The following is a 24,646-nucleotide window of genomic DNA, read 5'->3' as shown; positions in this document are numbered from 1 at the left end:
GCTGGATGAGCCACCTAGCCTATGCGACAGGAAGCTCACGGTGTCGAAAGGTGTACACAGCTTTCTGCGAGGCGGTTTATCCGCCTCACCAACTCGCGACTTATGCATCTTTCACTTCCACCCTGCCAGCGTATAGCTCTGGCCCTCACTGGGGTCCATATTATTATTATTATGTGTGCAATTTTGGTCGATATTTAGACTCGTTATTTGGGGTTTTATTTAAGGTTAAATGTTTTGCGGTGCTTCTATGAAGGAGAGGCCACACAGGCGCGTTGCCCACAATAGCGTCGTCACTACACATTATCGTTACTTTTTATAATACTTTTATTATAATACTTTCTAGTACTAACCAGATCTATTTTTTATAGTTTTTTTTGGAGTGTAAAGATTTCGTTTACCTATACAAAAAGTATTCAGTTTAGGTACTACTTTCCGTGGATAAAACAAAGAATAAGAAAGAGAAGTCACTCTGAAGGGAAAGACATGATTCTGATTGTCGTGTTGATTCTCATGGGGAGCAACTGTTAGATTTCTCGGTACCAAACTTGCACCAATGAGTGTGCAATTTTCACTAACACAGTTGGCTCAATCATTATAGACGGCAGCGATACAGCTCACTCACCATTTAGTACGTTGGTCTAACAGAAAGCTCGGTGACATGTGGGTACCTTCTTAGTTTATTTGGTCAGAGGTAGTCACCCCATTGGAATATATTCAAAAAAATATATTTTATCAAAGAATAAAACTATGTTTTATGTACTGTTCAATAATTTATTGAAATAGAAGCGTGAGGTAACATTAAGTCTAACTAGCAGTAAAAGCTTTACAATTTTCTACTGATTAAAAATAACAAATCATGTGCTTATGTACTAAAAGAAAAGAAGGTATTATTATTTATTTACGATTAAAATTAAAAATATAAAAATGTACCAATGAGTACTATAACCACAACCTCGGCTTGTATCCGAATAAAACCTCGTTAAACAGAGACAGTAGAAGCGCGGGAATTTTCGAATTAGATTATTCTACGGTACACGTTCATCATTGTTCATCGAATTTAAAATCTCCCGAGGCACTATCATAGAATAAAGAATAATACTATGTATAATACCTATATTTAGTACGATAATACTCTCCGTCCCGCACCCATTCATATAGAGCGCTGACCTCACCCTCTGGGTCTTACTTTAGTCTTAAATAGCCATAAGCCGTTAACACTTTCAAGGACAGAACGTCTAATGACGTTTCGATACCAAGGTGTCATATTACCTATTATGAACCATCAATGTCCCATGATCATGATGTCCGTGAAAGGGTTAAGGAGCAAGAGGGGATTTCTGATTTCTAATTTTTGCGAGAGAGCGCGGTCTATCTGTCTTTGAAGAATTAATTTTTTGTAAGGAGTGTCTGGGGTGTAGCACAATCAACTCGCGGTCATAGAATAAAGAATAATACTACGTATAGAACGGCAACTCTCCGCTCCCCACCAGCGGCTAAACTAGGTTTACCTCATCCCCCTTCGAACACAGTTTAGATTTGAATCGTATGGTATCAGACGTCACACACACTGACGCGCATGTACGATAATGTCAATTAGTGTAAAACGAGATCGTTTGTATGAAGCATGGTATAAGAAGACCAGCTATGCTCAATTCTATGACAAGCCGCCATTGTTAGCCCATTGATGACGAAAGTGTTACCATTCTATTGATATCTCCAACATTTCAAGGACGCAAATTTTATTATTGAAAATTTTGTGAATCACTGACTAATGTATTTCATTGCTATTATTTTGTCACATATAAAAAAATCATTACAACTGTACGTTCTCAATCAATCAATCTTTTACTAAAAGTACAAAATTTCCTTGCAAAGTAAGTTAAAAAAATTGACGTGGGTAATTTATTTTTTACGAAACGGCACCGCAGGGTCGGATTACGTCAGCTGGGCTAACCTTGAAATGCTAGCTGTAAGTTTTGAGCATACCGTCTTCTTATACCATGGTATGAGGTGTCCGGGGTGTGCCGCAGTGCTTGGGGTATCCACGGGGTTTAGGATACGATATAAAAATAACTTAATAAGGAAGTTTAGATTTCAAATCAAAATATCTAAGTACCAACATTATATTTATTGAGCCTCTAAATACCTACTTTACACAAAAAATACTTACGATAAATCTTCATTAAGTATCCTACTATAAAATTAAACTTATCTTATTGTAATGAGAATTTTAAAGAGATCATAATACTTTGCGATCCGACACTACTTAGGTGTTATATATAACTACTAAGTACCTACCTTACCTACGAAGCCTATCTACTTGAAAAGTTACTAAATAACGAGGTACTTTATTAATATACTAAGATTTTTTAATCAGGAGTCTTTAGCTATGTCAGTAAGTACTTATTTGTAATATTGTACGTCCGACATGGACATGCTGTTGAGACAATTTTATAATGTTTGACACAACCTACATGTATGTACCTACACTGCTTCTTAATAAATGTTTCTTGTTTCTTGTTGTTACTAAATATCGTAGTTAATAATAGTTTCCAAAAGTCAAATCAGTTACTTTTTATTTTACTAAATGTCAAAACACGAGATTACTATGGAATTTGTATGAAAAAGCACACTGTGACGTCATCATTGGCCTTATACATCTGTTTCAGAAGATTTATGACGTCATTGCTTCGAAGAAATGCATTTTCTATCATGGCTGTGCAATCCAATCCTAGAGCGGCAAACTCTACCGCACACTCTGCAGGAGAAGTCTCCAACTGGTGGATTGCTGTCGGTTTGATGGCGTTTCATTCTCCTGCTATTATTACGTTTTTCTTTATTAAATTTATAAATAAGTTAAATAGAAAAAAGGAAAATGTTTTTCGTTAGTTTTAAATCTGTCTTTATTTAGCAGATAGATACACGACCCAATTGTACCATAGGAATGCGATTGTACCATCGGACGGTTGGCCCATCGGGAGAACCAAACCCTGTGGTACAAGTACCAGTTGTTCAAAGCGGTTGTACAGTCATGAACAATATAATGTACCCACTTTAGGACTCTGTCGCACTAACATATTTGACATTTAGTGAGACTTACAGTTCAATTTGTCAAAAAAGTTAATGTGATATGGTACCAAAGTGTATAACATATTAATGCTCGTGACCGTACCACGGGTCACATAGGGGATCGGAGTAGTGCGAAAATACGCTTCCTCTCTCTCTTTCTACTACTTGCATGTGTAAATTTCTACATTCCTAATACAAGTGTCACACTCCACGCGGCAGCACCAGTGGAACTTGCATCGACATCGTTCCTTCACTGTCAGCCTCTTCGTGTTGTACCCTCGGCCGCAGCACATAAGGGAACACCCGTCCATGCCTTCTGATGTCCTGTTACATTCCCTTCCGGTCGTGCCGAGGGATCCCTGGACATAAAAAAAACTAAATAACTAAACGGTTATTATACTATGTTTTTATAGTGTGAACGATTTCTTTCACTTAAGGAATAAGTCTATTAAGCCATAAGCACTCACTAATATTATAAATGGCAAAGTGTGTGTGTCTGTTTGTTTGTCCGTCTTTCACGGTAACACGGAGTGACGAATTGGCGTGATTTTTAAAGTGGAGACAGTTGAAGAGATGGAGAGTGACATAGGCTACTTTTTGTCACTTTCTAATCCACCATTTCCCTTAACACTTTCAAAGACAGAACGTCTACGGACGTTCCGATTCAAAGGTGTCATACTACCTATTATGAACCATCATTGACCCATGGTCTCTGTCCGCGAAAGGGTTAAATGGGGGATGGAAGTTTGTATGGAGCATTTCGCAATTTTCAAGGTAGAAAGCTAAAAATTGGTATGCCGACTATTTGTGACTAACAAAAAAATCTGCAAGGCTCGTCGACAAAATAAGAATAATGAGTTCGAAGTAATGTAAGGTAATGTTTAATTTGCATGTATCTCTTCTCACAAATTCTCTTCGAATCTGTTCGAAGTCATATCGTAGAAACATTATGAAGAACCCCCATCCTTGTACGTCCGTTGGCATTATGAGTGCATTAAAATAATACGACAGTTTTAGTACGATGTACACTGAATCTGCGTGTACTTATGAAACGATTGATGAATGTGGAGGAAGCAAGAGAGGTATGGCAGGGTCGCCAGCAAACGGAATTCCATAGTTTCTGCTTACCCCGGCAGCATCCCCCCTTAGCGTTATTCCATTTTGAGGGGTCTCTGCATACCTATTACCTAACCAGAAGATTTGACAGGTCCAGTTGTTTCAGAAGCGACTGCTTGTCTAACCCTCCAATCCGCGAAGGGAAAAGCTGGTAGGTAGGTAGGAAGTATGTGACCTAAGCTTAATAAAGGTTAGGTCACATACCTCCAAAACGCATTTCTCGGGAATGTGTTTCCTCACAATGTTTTCCTTCACTGCTGAGCACGAATTATTATATGAACCAAACATGAATTCGAAAACAATTTCGAAAATCGTTGGTTAGGCCGGTGCTATTCGGACCTGCGACTCGCAAGCCAAGCTACCAAGTGAGTTTATGTACCCATGTACCTATGTAAAATAATACTAACCAGTGATTCGTTCCGTATGCAGTAGTTGGGCGAATCTTCAAGGTAGACGAGGTCTAGCGCGGTGGGCAGGCTGAACCGAGGGTCGCTCAGCCGCAGCTTGCCACGCCGCGACATTTTCACCTCAGTCGCACCCTCGTACTTGTCGTGAAGGAAATCGCCTGGAAGAAATCGTAGTCTAAGAGAGAAGAAAAGAAGAAGAAAAAAGAAAAGAAAAAAAGAAGATAAAGAAGAAAAAGATAAAAAGAAGAAGAGAGATATTACATCTATCCAACATGAAATCCGCACTAATTGGAAGAACGAAGTCAAGAGCAAACCCATCTTAATTTAAAAAAAAAATTCTAATAATATCCATGTTTACTTAGGGCTTTTTGGCGGGAAACGAGAACGGGACAGTTGCTTTCTTCATTGAGTAATCTAAATAATTAATACGAAGTGGTGTTTTGTGGTTAATGATCGCATTAAGTTAGTCGGAAGACATTCGCGAGTGTTATTATATTGGAGTATTCAATGAACAAAGTGTATCTGCCTATATTCGCTTCGTGCCAGGAAGCCGCTTCATAACTCAAAATTTTATGCGGACTTTTAAGTTAATTCGTTTGGGGTTCGGAGTAAGAGTCTACTCCGAGGGTGGGGGCTGAGGTTTCATCATCGTCACCTTTCATCATTTCATTAATCATCAAGAAAAAAAATACGTCAGACATGGCTGTATGGGCATAGTTCCCTTTGCCTTACCCTTCGGGGATAACAAAAACAATTTAGTCGGTAATCCGCGCTGTAATTTATAGTCTGTAATATCGAGTGAGAATCAGCGTTAAATCATAAAATTTTTAACAAAAAAAAACCGACTTCAAACGCAAAACTAAAAAGCAATAAATAAATTTACTTCGCACAAAGTAATTAGTACGTATTTTCAATTAGTTAATTAATTTATAATTCTGAAGTCGGTGCCAAGGAAATGCTACAACGAAGTACCGATTCATATATTTTTCAATACTGATTGTTTTGTAATTTTTTGTTTGACATTGTTTTGTAATTGCTTTGATATAGGTATTAAACAATATTGTGTGTACATAGTAATTTGATATTGTAGTAGGGTTGTTGTAGCATTTACTTGGCACCGACTTCAGAATTATAAATTAATTAACTAATTGAAAATACGTACTAATTACTTTGTGCGAAGTAAATTTATTTATTGCTTTTTAGTTTTGCGTTTGAAGTCGGTTTTTTTTTGTTAAAAATTTTATTTTATTTTACGATTTTAAGTGATGGTTAGACCGAGCAAGGATGCAGACAGACAGATTTTCTGATTTATATTCATATATAATAATATAATATATTATTAGTAGTGATCACAATTATTATTGATGAACATGTTTACACACACACACTCACACACGCGCTAACGCACACGAGCACACGCGCACGTACACACGCACACACACAGATACACGCACACACACAGACACACGCACACACACACACACGCGCGCGCGCGCACACACACACACACACACATGTGTATGTGTACATACACACATGTGGTTGTCAGTGGAAGCTGCTATCATACACACTCACGCATACATATAGATACAGTAGATTTCGCGTGGTTCGCTCGCTGCTAAAGCAGCTCGCGTGTCCTGTTTATTCGAAACTGTCCCTCTTCGTATGGCGGCCATCTTGTTTTTCCGCCATTTTGTTTTTTTTCACCGGCGACAGAATTTGACCAAGATTTAAATGGGTGTCGTGGAAACAAACAAAATCCAGGTGCAATCAATTTGCCAGACCGTAGGATGTCTCCCTGATTGGGAGCAGTTTTCAAAGATGACGTTCCGATCACACCCCTATACATCATTTTTACCCCCAAGACATTTTCTGGAAAAACAAAATTTTGTATGGCGGCCATCTTGTTTTTTCGCCATTTTGTATTTTTTTCACCGGCCATTAAATTCGACCAAGATTTAAATAGGTTTCGTGAAAGAAAAATTGGTTCAGGTGTGATAGTTTCGCCAGGCCGTAGGGTGTCACCCTGATGCGGAGCAGTTTTCGAAAATCGGGAAGTATTTCCATACTTAACATGACGATCCGATCACAACCCCGATATATATTTTATATCCCGAGACATTTTCTGAAAAAACAAAATTGTGTATGGCGGCCATCTTGTTTTTCCGCCATTTTGTTTTTTTTTTTACGCGCTATGGAATTTGACCAAGATTTAAATAAGTGCTCTGAAAGAAATATTGGTTCACGTGCGATAGTTTTGCCAGGCCGTAGAGTATCTCTCTGATGCGGAGCAGTTTTTGGTGACCAGAAAGTATTTCCGTACTCTACATGACATTTTGAGTAAGCGCCCCATACATTATTTTTACTCAAACGGGCTTCTTCCAAAATCGACAAAATTTTGTATGGCGGCCATCTTTTTTTTCCGCCATTTTGTTTTTTTGCACCAGCGATTGAATTTGATCAAGATTTAAATACGTTTCGTGAAAGAAAAATTGCTCCAGGTTGTATAGTTTTGCCAGGCCATAGGGTATCTCCCTGATGCTGACCAGTTTTCGAAGGTCGGGAAGTTTTCCCGAAGCCTAAAGATCGATCCGATCAATATGACTTTACAAACGCACTAGTCGCTCCTACGATTTTTGAAAATTCCCCTCGATTTCTCTGGTCTTCCATCATCAGATCCTGACTTCCTTGACATGGGACCCCCTTGGGTATATTTCCTTTCAAACAAAAAAAGAATTATCAAAATCGGTTCATATACGACGAAGATATGCCCGAACAAACATAAAAAAAAAAAAAAAAAAAAAAAAAAAAAAAAATATACGGTCGAATTGAGAACCACCACCTTTTTTGAAGTCGGTAAAAAAAAATGAAATTTACTTAATCTCTACCTTCAGAGAGCATTACACCTAAGGCGACGATAACTAACTACGATACGGTAGATAGGTACGGTAACTAAGTATTAGTTACTCATTTATAACAATAAAAAGAACAGTTAAACTGATAAAGCTATTTATAACGAATAAATTAATATAATTATGCATTTAAGGCTATAAAGATTAACATGATTTAACCATTAGTTATATTGACGCGCAAGTGAACACACCTTTCTTTGATGACAATAATAAGATTTTAGGAGTAAGTATAACTTTAAGGTATTGGTGATTCCAGTAGACAGCATCCAATTATATTTTAAGTCAGTTATACCTGTTATATTCTTATCGGACGAAAAGGAAAGGGACGGATAATCGACAGAAAAATTGAGAAACAGATTGAAATTAATTGAAAGAAATCCATGTTTTGCGGAAGAAAATCACATCAGAATGTGATTTTTTTAAAAGGCGCATGCGTGGTTTCTTTCTCCAGTGTCCGGCTTCTACTGGGTATGAGAGCCTCGCAGCTCATAACATTACAGGTGGACTGCCGTCTCATCTAAAATTAGGCAAAATTATAAGTCTTAAAAGGCCATATTGAATCAATACATTTAAAAAATAACATTGCTATTTGTCTTTTGTTGACATTACGCACTTACTTATAATGCGCAATTATCAAATTGGAATATTGTTTTTTTAGATGGGTTGCAACAATCTGACCTTTTTAAACCACAGTGGCTATTCGTGCTGTTTCAGCTCGAGCCTTTTCTCTTTCAAATATTAATAAATGTATTCCAAACGAGCTCAGCGGTGAAAGAAAACTTCGTGAGGAAACCCACATTCCCGAGAAATGCATTTTCGGAGATATGTGACCTAAACTGCATGGGACTGGTTTTTCCTTCACGTGTTGGAAGTTCAGACAGGCAGTCGGTTGTGTAAAAAACCGGACCTGTCAAATCTTCAGGTTAGGTAAGCGGACCCTGTGAAAAACAGGATAATGCTAGGGAGATGATGATATACTAACTCCCATAGCGTTGTTCTTAGCTCTATGATGGAGTGATGTAGGCGTTTGATTTACATTACACTCCCGGTCGAGTATGGTATTGTTACTATTGCTAATTAATGTTATTGTGCCGTACAGAACGTGTATTTTTTATTTGAATTATGTGTTTTCTCCTCATTTATATCGCGTGTCATAAATATTTGGTTCTTTGGAAGAAGATTTATTCGTACTAATAATGCTCAATGGAAAGAAAAAGTATGTACATAGTACAGTAGAGAGTGGAATAGTATGCATTTTTGGAGATATGTGACCCAACCAGTGGTGTGCCGTACTCGGGAATATTCCCACTTTATTATTGTATATAGTACTTACTAAACGAAGCCTATTAAGTAACTTAAGCGGAATAAATAAACTTTTTTACGACTCAATAAAGTAAGTTATTAACTTAGTTATAAGGTTCCGAGTTAAGTTTACGAGGAACCGTTAACGCCCTATTAAGATATGAAAATTCAAATCTCAGTTTTTATGACAGTGGCTTTTAATTTTTACGATTTCTATGGTAATTTATAAATACTTAGATACTTGTATTAATATTTTGGGTGGTCTGTTAGGCGTATGATTTCAAATGATATTATTTTTTAGTAATGTGGAATTTACTATTAAAATGATGAAGGTAATTAAACATTGAGGGACTCTCCAATCGGTGTTCCCCAAAAACACGATAGATTGTTGAGTTTTTTTTCGTCATAACTAATTTCATGGATAACAGACATATGCATCTTTTATCTTTGTCTTTGGGTATAAATTAGTGACGTGCCGTCGCACTTTGAAAAACATACATTCATTCATATAAACCCACGCCTTTTTTTCATTTCCCACCGGGGTAAGGAGAGATTATAGAATTCCATTTGCTTCGATCCTGACACACTTCTCTTGCTTCCAACAAAAGGCGCTAAATTTATGTAAAAAGAGCTTTATTACGTATCCTTTAGGTAGATAGGATCAGAGTACTTACAAGAAAAAACAATTTGAAAAAGCTCGAAGCAGCCAGTTTTAAAGAGTTTTTACAACAGGAACGCGCCCACTTTGGGAACATTCTCGGAGACTCTATCACTGCCTGTGTCGAATATTAGCAGTCAAAGTACTAGGACTTCAAAAGCAAGCATATACAGTACCCACTTCAAAAGGGATTCTAGACTAACAAAAACAAACGGGAGCTCTAAATCGGGTGCAGATACGAACGGTTCGTTCCGCTCAATTTACTTGGCCGTGGACCATTGTCTTCCTAACTATCCCGGGAAACATTAATGAGTGCCCATCGCTCTCCTGTCTTCTGCTGATGCCCTGGTACTTTCAGATTGATAACCTGTTATTAGCCTTAATAGTTTTTAATTGTTCCGCTGCTAAACTGCTGTTATATCGAAAACTGTTGTTGTTATTTATGAGCTGGCTAACCGCCCGTGGCGTCGTTCGTATGGATTTCGGTTATAGTTGTTGAATGAGGACGATCGACGAGTGCCTGCGTGCCAGTACACAGAGAACTGGCCACCAGCGCGACTCAAGTTTGAATATAGAAGACTGATGGCTGCGTGCGCAGTAACAAGAGGCACTCCATCAAGAACCGCCGTACAGAACACTCGCGTCAAGAGTGTTATAGTAAACCATAAAATATGATACATGTGTCTAAATCAAACAGTGCAATAATAAAATAATCGTGAGAATCAGAAATCGTCTTTACTTTACACAGTGCAAGAATAATGACCTATAACTCAAACCTTCCTGGACTCTGCCCTTAGTTAAGACTTCCAACTCAGCTCAAAATCGGTATTCTTCGACGGCGCATCCTTAACTCGACTTTACTCCAGTGAAGTTGAGTTTTGGCATGACGTCATCTTTTTAGTATCATTTTGTTGGAAAATATTTCAGAAAGAATTAATCGACTCTAGTGGGTTGATAGCGATAAGCGCTGAATGAGGGAAATCGTCGACCACGCCGATGGGGTCGGTATCGGGGGTCAAACTTATCGGATTCAGTGGATCTCATCGAATACTGATGAATTAATCTCCGCACATAAATAAAACTAAACTTACACAGAAAACACTTTGTTATTTAAAAAGAAAAACTATTAACTAATAGTTATTTAATTCACATCACGCGTAGATTTCGATCAGGAATCTATAACCGGAACCTCTTTCACTCTTCAGTTTTATATTGACGAAGTTTAAGCCAAGGCCTCCTCGGTTGATCGATGGTTCAGCCAACCCATTGTCCAAGTCCTTAATAGCAATGCCTTTTATTCTCTGATCTCCCAGTGGATATTCGAAGTAGATTTCTTCCTCTCGCTTGAACAACGGTATTGCGTTTTTTTCCACGGATCTCTCGTATACTTTTCTGATAGCCGCATTGACATGGTTAATATTGTCAACGTAAGTTTGGCCGACTATTACGCTTTTTGCGTGAACTGTTGCTACTAAAGCAAGAATAACAAACAGTGTATTGTAAGTATACATTTTTAACCTTTTTTTTTTTAGTAAACGTCCTATTTCTGTCAAATTTTGTTACAACTGAATCGTTTAAACTATACAGATAGGTTGTTACAATTGTCATTGACCTCCAAACAATACACTGGATAATGTTGATGAATATGTTTTGTTGAGTCATATCACAGATCATAGAATAAGCTAGTTTTCGACTAGTCAAATCAAGGGGGTGGCCACATCGAAGCAATTTATCTAAGAAAGCAATATTGCTATTTGACATTTGTTTGCATTGCGCACTTACTTTTATATGCGCCAATGTTTAACCCCCCGTTACGTTTTACTAAACGTCAAAACAAGAAATGACTATGGAACTTGTATGAAAAACAAGGAACGTCATAGAAAAACGTGACAAAATGTTGCACTTACCATTACATTTTCTTTAAGTATTAAAATTCGTAAGTAAATGAATAGAAAATGAAGACTAATACTCTTTTGTTATGATAATATATGATATGACGTCATTAAAAATTGTCACCCCATCGACAAATCATGCAGTCTATGAATATTTCGTTCGATTAAAGATTTTTTTTTCTTATCATTCGCCAGGAAAATAAGCAGACTAGAGCGTTCTATGGTTTCAGACGCAAAGTTCCCAAAGTCAGATTGTTCTTATTGTGTACATTTTTAATAGCAAGGAACTAGCTGCTTTTAAAAAAACGTTCCATACATTTTTTTTTTGTAGTAGGTACTCTGATCCTATCTACCTAAATACTAGGTAATAAAGCTCTTTTTACGGTCTCGAGCATTAATATGTATACACTTTGGTACCATGTCACATTCACTTTTTTGACAAATTGAACTGTAAGTCTCACTAAATGTCAAATATGTTAGTGCGACAGAGTGCTAAAGTGGGTAAGTACATTATATTACTCATGACTGTACATAAATTTTGTGCCTTTATATTGCCGGGAATAAAAATCACTGGTTTCAATTCAACTGTTTTAGATATCGGATAGTTCTTACATAGATTAAAGGAACACAATAAATGGGATATCGAGTACTACTGAATTGTGGATGGCACGGTCAGCCAATCCAGCTTATTGTATAAATGTCAGTGTATGTATGGGAGTGAAAGAGATGGGCTGTTAGAGTGAGAGAGAAGAGGCCAAATGTCAAGTTTAGTGAGTAATCTAGTTTACCCCGATAAAGTTGGTCTATTTATAATAAATAATTCTATTAAATTAAAAAGGTTTTCCTTATAATGAATAAATACGCGTGTAGAATGTACCGTAGACCCTAGTTCGATTCTTTTTTGTGTGGGTTATGAGATCAATGACCGACCTTATCAACCCTATAGTATCAGGATTACTATTAAGCCACTAAAGGCCCCTGACAGGGCTCAGTTCGATATGCCCCCGTCTTTCGAAAGATTGGGAACTCGATGATACATCCTAGATCGTATCAATAGCACACCCCGTACAAAAAATAGGTATCTTAAAGTTTGCTGCCTAACGCGTGAGTGTGAGTGAGACACAGTCCGTGCGCTCTCCCACTTACTCTTTAGCGCAAACTAAGACATTAGAGGCATAGAATAAGGAATAATACTATGTACGTATTATATGATCTGTGCTATGTACGTACAGAGCGGCAACTCTCCACTGGAGTGGGGACACTAGCGGTCGAGCTAGGTTAACTCGGTCTTACTTTAGTCTTCAATCGTATGGGGACGACACGTCACACACACAGATGCGCGTGTACGATAACGTCAATATGTAGTGTCTGTGTAAAACGAAGTGTTTTGTATGAAGTGTCCGGGGTGTGTTTTTTTTTGTGTTTCTAGCGCGAGTTCATCTATACAGGGTGTAAGCGACATCGTATGAAACTATGAATACTGAGTGGAGGGGATTTTTGTATGAAGTGTCCGGGGTGTGTCAAAGGAGTTACGTCTATATTATGTGGTATTATTCTTTATTCTGTGTCAATATTAGTCTATCAGTGTTTGAGGTCAAACCGTCACCACTAAGTGATTGCGTCTGAAGTGGACTTTACAGCTCTGTTTATAGAGCAAACATTTCAATAACGCTCATTAGCTGATTGATACACAAGTATTTGATAGTTGAAGTACTTACTCTCGTTATTACATATTACACAAATACATGTGGGATATAGAAATAACACGGGATATTTTAAATGTCTTTACTCCTTATATTTTACACAAATAATTGCACCATCGACTCGCCTCTCTTACTTTAAAAAAAAATCTCCCTTACGTCCCATTCATCAACCATCCTCCTTTCATAAACAATCAAATTCCCATTCATTATCCTTCCATAGTATTCTCACTTTCCTACATACATACATAAACGCCTATATCCCACTGGGGTAAGCAGAGTGAGCAGATCATCCCGGCTCTCCAATACATTGACTTCTGTCACCCTAAGATTGCTTGGTAGAAATTGTTGTTTAGCAATAAGGCCGCTTATTGTGTTTTTTTTTATCCGGTTGTTACTGTCCTATTGTTGTCCAAAACGGTGTGCTCACGTGCCCTCACTGTGCGCGGGAGTTCACTGTAAAGATAGGCTACGTAAGCCATCTTCAGGCGCATCAGCGTCGTACCGACTAGGAGTCGAAGTGGTCACCATGGCCGAAATCAGTCGGAGATCATCATCATCATCATCATTGTTGTAAGTGCAATAAAGAATGATTGATTGATTGATTGACTATGGAATTCCTTTTGCTTCGACCCTGACACACTTGCTTCCTCCACATTCATGAATCGTTTCATACACGCACGCCGGTTCAGAGTAGATCATAGACACTAAACCCTTTCTAAAGACATCTCCAATTTGCTCAACGTACGTCTTTCTAGGTTTTCCTCTGCCGGCCCTACCAACGACCATTGCCTTATACAAAGGAAAAGTCAACTTCATATTAACAGTCAGGGGGGTTAGAAATGCCATATCGAAGCAATTAAAAAAATCAATATTGCTATTTGACATTTGTATGCACTGCGCACTTACTTTTATATGCGTAAATGTCAAATTGCAATATTGCTTTATTAGATGAATTGCTTCGATGTGGCCTTTTTAACCGCCCAGAATCACGAGCTGAATCATCCCCCTCGGTATTCGGCACGGTGTTACTAACACCCTGTATAAGTACGTACGTACAGGTAGCCGCACGGGTACAGTCATAGTCATGAGCAATATAATGTACCCACTTTAGGACTCTGTCGCACTAACATATTTCACATTTAGTGAGACTTACAGTTCAATTTGTCAAAAAAGTTAATGTGACATGGTACCAAAGTGGATACATATTAATGCTCGTGACCGTACGTATGGGTGTTAGTGACAACGTAACGATAACTTTGGGTGATTCACCCATGATTCTGAGCTGACATCTAGTGGAGTTTCCTGTTGGAAGATAAATGGAAATTTAAGTATTTTTTTTTAATTATTTACCGTTCCATTCTTTTGCGACAGAAAATTCTACTTGATATTAACATAGAATCATGGCCTGAATTTTTTCAAAGCGTCACAAAAACGTTCGAATGTGTGCTCGCTCGTTTTAATGTAGGGTTAAATAAATATTTATCTTGCGCCTTTTAATATAATACTTAATGAAAATAAAACTAACATGCATGCATTAATTTTTGGTGAAAACTTAATTGGCTTCTGTACTACATAAAACACACAATAATACAACAACAACAATACACAACAGTTTTTTTCTTACTAACAATAATATGGAGTACAATCTGAAATAAATGTAATAATAATAATAATAAGCCAAATACACAGACCTTACTATAGAAATCCAAACACAGTGGCAAGTAAGAACTGTTAAAACGGTACCCATCGTTGTTTCCACCACAGGCGTCATACCTAAAACACTCCACACTAGTCTCCAAACTCTCAACATGCATCCATCCACACTCACACTTCTTCAAAAAGCAGTAATTCTAAATACATGCCGCATCGTCAGGAAGTTTTTATGTCTGAAACAATAAAAGCACTTGGCTACGGCCCGTGCCACTTGAACCTCTTCGGAGAGAATTATCAATATATAAAGATAAATAATAATAATAAAGTGTGTTATATCTACCATAATATGTGTTATTTTAAGCTGTATGTTTTCGTTAAATAAATAAAATAAAATAAAAACATTCGTATACTTTTTGCAATCGATATCTTGACATTAGAAAACGAATTACACTTATAAAAAAAAAAGAAAAAAAAAACAAACAAAAAAATACAACTAGGAAAAAGGTTTTGTTCAATGAACACACCGCTAATACAGCTTTCGTAAACGTACCAAATTATGCTTCATCCGCTCTACGTGTCCAACCCAACTTAACATTATCTATTCTTGTTATAAATTTTAGTGTCGTTTTTGTTATTTTAGTCTTACCTATCTCCCTTATAGAAGCCAGCTGCTGCCAACACGTGATGAGGCTGCAGGAACCTGAGACGCCATGACACTTGCAGGTAACTCTGGACTTCTTTATCACGGCCTGAAATTTAATCAGTCATAATGGCCGCAGCTTTTTTTTTGACGTGACTTATTCTACATTTGCCGCAGATGGCATTAACTACTTGGCCGGACAAATGGTTAGCGCTGAAGGCTCTCACCCGGTACAACGTTTAAGAGAACAGGTCTGAGGGTGCCCAGTTGGGCGCAAACCTCGGCTCAGGGCGTTGTCTGAGAGGAAAAATATTTGAAAGAATTAATCGACCCTAGTGGGTCGATAGCGATAAGCGCTGAATGAGGGAAATCGTCGACCACGTCGGCGGGGTCGGTATCGGGGTCCTGAAGTGTTTGGTGTCTCTCTCTCTCTCTGGCTACTCTATGGCTAGAGTAATCGGGTCGTCGGGATCGTATATTACGTCCTTCGGACGCCGATACTTTTGAGTACCGTCCCTAAAATGGCCGCAGCAAATCGAGATTGTTTACCCTAATCGGTCTTTTTGGTTTTTTTAGACTTTACCACGACACCAATGACGGACTTTCCAGGCTACGTTCCTCGTAAACAATACAGATGGCGCTGTACAGATTTCCAGAACCTTCTAATTTTATGGATAACAGACATATCCATCTTTGATTTTGAGTATAGATGATGACACTTTTTATAACACCCAGGCACAGTTACACCTTCCACCCGTTATTGTTGTGATAGAAATAAAGAGAAGCAATGTAGGTACTTAGTAACATAATTCTACACATACATACATACATAATCTCACGCCCGTAATCCCTAATAGGGTGGGCAGAGCCACAAGTAATCAAAGACAACTTGCAGCCACTGTTGATACGATGTCGTAAGCTGGATATGATGAACCTTATGGTGATAAGGGATCAGCCTATCGCCCATAACATTAGTCCATCATGTTAGATGACACAATCCCTCTGTCGGTTTTTACGACATGCCCGGGAAGACAAGCAGCTGAACGTTTTCTATGTTTTTTATTTGCTCCCAGAACAGCATAGAAGCAACATAATTCTACACTTACAAAATGTAATTCCAAATATCAAGCAACAATTATTCATATACAATATACATGCTTCTGCCATTAGTATATTGAATTTTGGAATAATTAATGTATCCGAGTAATGACAAAATAGGTAACTATCACGTTATTCAAATTCAAATTCAAAAATATCTTTATTCAGTAGGTAACATAGTTACACTTTGAATCGTCAATTTTTACATAACGACCGTCTCACCCGCCTAAAACTACTGCAGCTTCTCACAACCTGTATAGCCGGGGAAAAGAAGCTGCAAGAAAAACCTCGGCACGGGGCCCTAGACGTTCTTTAAAAAAAAAAAACTGTACACCGCCATTTATATTTTGGTGAACGTAGCCTGGAAAGACCTTCGTTATTTAAATGTGGCCTTTTTAGACCCGCTGGTAACAATGGCGCTAATTCCTGCAGACGCCATCTAATTTTATTTTAAGTTATACATGTCATTTTCTTATCCGTTGAAAAAGAAAGGGACGGGTAATCGACAGGCATAAAATTTATATAATATATTTTTTACACGTCAATTTTAAGCAGAAATCTAAAACAACCGTCTAAAAATTTTACATGGACCAATAATCCAACAAAATTAAGTAGATAACACGTCAAACGGATTGCATACCAGCGAGATGCCTATGTTATTCGCACGGGTTATTCATTCATTTTAAAATTAACTTGTTGACAATCTTCCGTCCCTTTCCTTTTCGGCGGATAAGAAAATGACGGGTATAACTTAAAATAAAATTAGGTGTCTGCAGGAATCGGGGCCAATGTGTACTATTTACTCACCCGTCTTCCGGCTTCGTTGTTATGTCGGTTCATCAGCTGCCTACCCTGTTCTCTGCTGCCTCGCTTGACCTTGCGTTCTCGCTCCCTGATGTCTATGAAGCCTTCTGTGAACCTAATAACAATAATATATATTCATCTCCTCTCGTGTGGGTTGTGAGGTGGATTACCAACCTCATCAACCCTGGTGTCAGGGTTACTATTGAGGCCCCTGACATGACTCATGTAACGACTACTAACTTACATCAGTAAATAGTAACCGGGACGAACGGCTTACTTTCGGACAATCAGGTGATGAGCCTGTAATGTCCTAACCAAACTAGGAATCACAAAGTGATTTTTGTGATATGTCCCCACCGGGAATCGAACCCGGGACCTCCGGATCGTGAGCTCAACGTTCAACCACTGCACCACGGAGGCCGTTAATATTTATTTATTTAAATACTTTATTGGTGCTTTATTCCAGTACACACCATCTAAGTTTATTTTTTAAGGCCAACACTATAAAAAAAAAAAACAAAAAAAATAGTATTTTGGCTCCAAATTACTAACAATTTTGTAATTTGGCTGCCTTATTTCAGTTCTCAGAACGTTAACCTTTTTTACAAAGTTTATGTTTAATTACTATCTCAAAACTGTTCAAAGGTAAATTCTGAATGTCGATGGGAATCTTAGTGTAAAAAAGTATACATTAGTGTATCCTTTTAGTGGAGTCAAACGGCCAGACGAAGGAACGGTTAAGGTATACGTATACTAATTAATTGGAAGCGAGCTCCGTACAGAACCAAAAAATACTTTATAATTATTCATTTCTTATTTTTGATTAAAAAAAGTTTTTTTATGCTTGAAATACTTATTTGCTCCACTCAAAATTTTAAATAATTTAAAAAAAACATTAAAATAAGACTTCAGTCGCAGGCAAAAAAGTTAGGTAGGAACTCTTTTCTCATTCTTCGACTATTTACTCAAATCGTCCTATGTTATACCCGTGAAGAAGCTCGCTACCTCTGTTTTTTGCAACCTGCGCTCCTGGTACTCTGAAAGTTTTCCCCAATGTTAGAAAGAGACAGACGATGAGACAGCTATATGTTTCAGTTCACGTCCATATTTGCTACGAGGGGTCTACGCCAATCGATTCGTAGCAGTTGACGGATTGTGCTGAATTCACTCTTACGCGTTTTAAAATAAAGTGCAAAACGGTCTGTTTGAAGCCGGAGGGTCCATCGCGGCTTTACCCTGACTTTGGTTAGGGGTGGTAAGGTAACATTTCAAGTGCTACGTTTTCGTAGAAAAGTCTGTTCCGTTTCGCAAAACGTGTCATGCTTATATTTTTAAAATGATTTTTTGACAATGATCAAAAACAACGAATTTACTTCAATAGTTATATTGACATCACTGAAAATATTTTTTGTTGAACACGAAATCGATAAAACCTAAGTTAAAAATATATCCATTAGAACCCCATGCTAAGATTCAGCGGCTTCCTTCTTACCGACAAGAGTATTTTATCAACAGAAGATGACTTGACACGAGAAACCATTTCCATGTAATTTAACGCGCGTTTTTTGTTAGTCTATCAAGAATACGCTTTGGAAAACCCGGTTGGAACCTGGATTAGTGACCGCTTGCACTCTATGATGTCCTGGTAGATGATAACGGATTTAAGCATTCTTAACATGTTAAATCCGGGTTATCCGGGTAGGTGATCCGTTGGCAAAATCTCTCTTGAGGTTTCAAGAAAAGCGTTTGAACATGGTTTCTTTCTATCTTTTGTTTCCTTGTCTTTTTTCTATAGTTTTTTGCATAAAAGATGACAAATAAACTAGTCATTAGTGTTAGTAGACATGCATGATTTAATTTTTGTGTTCGTTTCATTTTGATCAAAATTGACATCACCCATAAGCACTTATGAAATTGTAATAGGAACTAACAATTACTATACCAAATATGTTTAAACAATGTCTACTACTAAATAGGCGCAGTATTTATTTAGCTTTAATTTTATGACACCACAAGTAGTTTTTACGGTCGAAAACGATTTCAAAAATTTCAAATAATGTCCAAGTAATTTTGAGGGTTGCCGAAATTCCAAGAATCCTTTGAATTCTTAGAAAGCTCCGTCCTTCTATGTGCGCCTGGTGATAAAAATGCTCGAATGCGGGAAAATCTCCTTTATGAAGTTAAAAGGAACATTTTCTCTTAGCACCGTTCTCGAATTCTACATTCCATTCCCACATACCGATCATTCTCGAACTGTTAAAACTCCTGGTACCCCAGTAAAGAAAATTCAAACAGACAAATCGGAAAAGCTTTTTTAAAGTATTCCCCTAAAATACTTAAAAAGCTCCACCAATAAAAAAGCAAGTCACATGTGTGCGAATCAAGCTCCGCCCACTTTACGTGCGCGTGGCACACAAAAGCAAAATCGTATTAGGTTTTTTTTTGGCCAGCGAGCTTTTAAAACCTGCGCAGAGTTTCTGTGCTCCTGGTAACTAAGGCATGGATTTTTACAAAGCCCTATCTTAGAAATAAGCGACTTCTTCTCTTCCATCGTATTTTTGTCTTCATTTCTAATCTCCTTGCGAAGAACAAGTCAACTCGACTCCGCTCGGAACCACACGCGATTCTGATTTCGGAACGTCTCTTATTGCTTCTGGTCTCCTGGTAAAACAGCCTCAAAATTGTGACGTTTCAGTATTGAAAAAACCCGCGCCGTGGCGTACGAGCATTTCACGTCTTTCCTGTCCCGCCATTCGTCCCTTGAAGTGATCAAGTGACTCGATCGTCACATGAGTGTGCAACATTAGTTAGTGATCGCCAAAAGATTGAGAACCATACCTTATTCTTCGTCCGGCAAATAGATGCATAAGTACTCGTTTTAAACCTTTCTACGAATTACTACTACGCCCGCGCCGCCGCCGCGCGACATTTTATTTAAGCGAACCCAATCACTTCTTTGCTGCCCTGGTAGGCTCGTCTCAAAATATGCAGAAAATTCCATGTTTTTGTGAAATGTGCCTAAAAGAAAATTATGGAAAAATTGTTTTTCATTTATTTTATTTTTGTTTGAATATTTTTTTCCGATTTGGTAAGTTTGCTACGAATTCTTGTTAGATCGTAAAACCTGCGTACACTTTATTGTACCCTGGTAGGTGGGAATGAATTGGTTAAAAAAATTGTCTATGCTTATGTGAACAGTACAAGTTCCCTTTGGCTATGGATAGCTCTTTACAAAATGGTAAGATTAGAGTGGAGTTTGGATTTGAGTATCATAATTGTTAAAGGAGTGGGAACACCGAAGTAGTGATAACCCAACCGAGCTCTTAATAGAGCTATTTAAAGATAAATTATAAAATGTTCACCTAGAAATAGAAGCCAGTCTTATGTGATGAAAAGTCAATCTATATTTCTTTTTGACTTAATTTCGAATTTGAATTATGAATTAAGTGTACGGCGATTTACCTATTTTATTGATGACGTCACTAGAAAATTTAACTACTTAAGTATTAAAATAACCCATTATACTTTACTTTTTAACTTTACAATTTGCAAGCCAGTGAGTCATTACTAATTTAAGAGCCAAGGTTTTGTCGGTGTAGCATTCTCCATACCACTTTCGTGGTTTCCCTCTTGCCTTCCACCGCACAATATTCTGCCTGACGCGAGTGGGATGACACCCAGAGTAATTTATTTCAAAGCCGTACTAGGACTCCTGTCCTCCGCCTCTCAATAGTACTGACAGTTACTGCTGCCCTCTGTTAGGTTCCAGGTTACAGTCCCGGTGACTTGCCACTTTCGTCCTGCATTGCCGAACTGATGGCTCCCATCTCCGCCTCTGCAACCGTTGAGGTCTTCAGCCGTATCCCTGGACAAGGGTTCTAAGTAGGTCCCTATCCGAACTCAGCCATCATCTCACTCCGGCCTACTGAAGTAAGAGGCGCCTACATCCGCTTTTTTACCTGACTTATTGTAGATTTGCCGCAGATGGCATTAACTACTTGGGCAGAACCCACTACCGCGGCAAGAACGCGCCGTACAGGAATGTCCCACTGGAGGGCAGAGAATTTGTCTCTGTCCCCCCTGAAACCGGGTTGATGGTCTTGTATGAAACCAAGGCCTAATTTCTGAGTACTCTGAGTATTATAACTTCTAGACTTATCTGCTACCGTTACACGTAAAAAATTGAAGAGGTACTTTTTTTAACTTAATAATAATAACTTAAGGTGATACGTTTCAGTCAGCTAGGTAACGCTGCGTCAGTAGATGGCGTTACTTCTGCAGTTTTCGTATTTTTTTCCATTTATTCGTTTAGTGTTGAGTTCTGACCCAGTGAAATGTTAGGTGGCGAAATCTTACATACATTATCTTTAAGTTAAGCTACAATTTTGAAGTATTTACTGAAGATATCATATTGAAACATTGCATCAAAAGTTGGTGTCATTTCAATTTGTGTACAAACACGAAGCTGTCACACACACATGCGAACTAGGTTAGCTATTAAAAGAGATGCATAATTTGGAGTCTACTTCTAACTTCTAAATGGCGCATTTGGTAAAGCAGTAGCCGCCATTCTTAAGGTTCACGGTTCAAACCCAACTGCATGTTTTAATTGTTTTTACTTTTTGTATTTTTTTTACAATTGAATTTGGCGAACCCGTCTATTTGTTACGGTATTATCAAAAAGTATCACTTTTACCAATAATATTATAATTAAGTATACAATAATTTACTTTGCACTAAAGTACCTTCCGTAATTTCCGTATTTTTTATTTTGTAAAATTCTAACAGGCATTAATCGCATCAGTGAACATGCGGCTAACTAAAAACTACTGAACGGATTTTCATACGGTTTTCACCAATGAGTAGAGTGATTCATGGGCGTGCTTTAGGGTTTATAATTTATACAAGTATTTTTTTTGTATAAAATGGTTCAAAAATGATGATGAATGTCAAACATAATTATCGTTACAAATATAGCCGACTTGGAGCTTTCGGCGAAAACGCTGCCTGAGCCCATTGAGATATAACAAAACAACGTATGGTTGAATTGTTCCTTTTTTGTAGGTATACCGAAAAGTCCACAATGGCCCCGATTCCTGCAGACATCTCTTAATTTTACTTTAAGTTATACCTGTCATTTTCTTATCCGCCGAAAAGGAAAGGGACGGATGATTGACAGCTCTTAATTTTAGGAAGAATGCGTAAATAAATGAATAACCCGGGCGAATTTTTAGACGGTTGTTTTAGATTTGTGCTTAAAATTGACGTGTGTTCCATAAATTTTATGCTTGTCGATTACCCGTCCCTTTCCTTTTCGGCGGATAAGAAAATGACAGATATAACCTAAAATAAAATTAGATGGTATTTACAGGAATTAGCACCAATATGTCATAATAATTATATTGTGTATAAAGAATTGTGTATATGTATTGTATGATTTTACAAATAACGATCACAGTACAGTAATAATAAGGTAGATTTTTCCTAAATTGCGTAGGTTCAAACTTTGTCGCATCGCGTTTGAAAGATGTAATAGCGCTTCAGGACGTCCCGCAAGCACGGCGCTGATGTCGCAGTATCCGCATATAATTATTATGACTTGTCATTTAGTTCCAATAAAATCCGCGGGACTTCATACGTATGTCAGTGACAGCTGGTGATAGCACGCGGGACACTTAGCAGCTAATCGAATTCTATGTTGTTTTCGCGCCCAGTCCAGACGACTCACAGCGCATTTCTGGACATATATTTACGCGTGGTGTTTATTGTTAGGTTAGTTAGTTCAGGTTAGGACGTCTTTTTATAACGAGGACGTTAAAAAAAGACGAGGCTGGGACGTATTGAAGTAGTATTTCCTGGACCTGAACTGGTTGCTGTCGAACTTATTATCACGTTTTCTTGATTAAAATTCATAAATAAGTCAAATAGAAAAAAGAAAAAAGATTTTATTTAGTTTTAGATCTGTCATGATGTCTGTGATGTTTGTTTATTATACATAAGAATTTCAAAATTTATCTTATTTTTTTTCCCAAAGGGCAAGGCAAAGGGAACTATGCCCATACAGCCATGTCTTGTGTTTTTTTTTCTTGATGATGATTAATGAAATGATGAAACCTAAGCCCCCACCCTCGGAGCAGACTCCTACTCCGAACCCCAAACGAAGTAAGCGGCTTGTTGGCGCAAAGCGAAAATAGATAGGTACACTTTGTTTATTGAATATTCCGATTTAATAATACTATCGGGAATGTTTTCCGACTAATGTGATCATTAACCAGAAAACACCACTTCGTATTGATTATTTAGATTATTCAATGAAGAAAACAACCTTCCCGTTCCCGGTCCCACCAAAAAGTCCGCGGCAAAGAGAATATAAATAAATCTGTATGTTGGATGGAAAAACAATTAATTATAAATGACTACTATTTAGGCCGGCAAATGCAACAACTTCTTTTTTGATTTGGTTTTCCCCGAAGGGTAAGGCAAAGGGAACTATGCCCATACAGCCATTTCATTTTATGTATTGATTTTTTATTATAATTTAAATTATTTTAATTTAAGTATTATAATTTATAATTTAAGTATTTACCCATTATTTAAAAATGTTTAAATAATATACGTTATTACAAAAATATTTTTCCAATATTCCTTTTCTCAGATTGTAGTATTTTTAGTTTTTTATTTATATTTATTCTCTTCATACAAAATCTCTTTATAAATTGTCACTGACATTCTATTACACTTGTCAAGTAGTCAAAGCCTTTAGAAAAAAAAAAAAACTATCACGCACACAAACTAACATTGACACCTCTACACGCTCAGCAAATACACTGTAATCTGCACCACTACAAATGTATAATTGATCAAAATTGAGGGTCTGAAATATGGTACTTCTCGTATTCGGACCCTAAATTTTTGTTAGTTTGCGAAAATAATACACCAAAATATTACTATTTTTCGGTTTTATAACAATATTCCTCTATCCGTTTTCATGTAGCACTGCATCAACTTTTGTATGGAAAACGAATCACCTTAATGTTGAATTCCTACCATGAGTACGATAAACCGTACAGTACCAGCTTATCGCGCGTGTTAAGTCATCTTGTAAGAGACATATTTATCAGGAAAATCGGAAAATGTTTTATTCTGACAGCTGTCAAATTAATCAAGCTGTTTTTAAAAGAGTTTTGTTTTTTAAAACATGAGGTATTTTTCTATGTACTATTATAATGCATCACCTTACATGTCGGTCTAATGAAGCTCGCTGAAATGTGGGTACTGACTTAGTTAATCGTAATAAGCTTTACTTCTGACTACCTGAATTGGGAATTTAGTCGCGAGGTATTTTTGCAGATTACGCTCAAATAAATTCGCTTCACTTTTTAACTACGCCAT

General features: G+C 37.5%; 2 protein-coding genes across 2 annotated transcripts in view; one reads left to right on the top strand and one right to left on the bottom strand.

Moving 5' to 3' along the window:
* Window positions 1-2,037: 2,037 nt before the first annotated feature.
* Window positions 2,038-24,646, bottom strand: part of LOC126377576 (protein Wnt-5b-like) — a 49,954-nt gene continuing 27,345 nt past the window's right edge. The window contains exons 4-7 of the mRNA XM_050025380.1: window positions 17,258-17,369; window positions 15,359-15,461; window positions 4,593-4,750; window positions 2,038-3,428 (exon numbers count right to left, since the gene is read on the bottom strand). Coding sequence (XP_049881337.1) covers window positions 3,231-3,428; window positions 4,593-4,750; window positions 15,359-15,461; window positions 17,258-17,369 — 571 coding nt within the window. The 3' untranslated portion in view covers window positions 2,038-3,230. The remainder of the gene's footprint in view (window positions 3,429-4,592; window positions 4,751-15,358; window positions 15,462-17,257; window positions 17,370-24,646) is intronic.
* The window catches only part of LOC126377543 (uncharacterized), a 394,831-nt gene continuing 376,020 nt past the window's right edge, over window positions 5,836-24,646 (top strand). Inside the window, exon 1 of the mRNA XM_050025336.1 lies at window positions 5,836-5,846. The gene's annotated coding sequence lies outside the window, so the exon portion shown is untranslated. The remainder of the gene's footprint in view (window positions 5,847-24,646) is intronic.

This window comes from Pectinophora gossypiella, chromosome 23, assembly GCF_024362695.1.
Source record: "Pectinophora gossypiella chromosome 23, ilPecGoss1.1, whole genome shotgun sequence".
Lineage (NCBI taxonomy): Eukaryota > Metazoa > Arthropoda > Insecta > Lepidoptera > Gelechiidae > Pectinophora > Pectinophora gossypiella.
The sequence above is the reverse complement of the archived record's forward strand: the minus strand, read 5'-3'. Positions and strand labels throughout refer to the sequence as shown.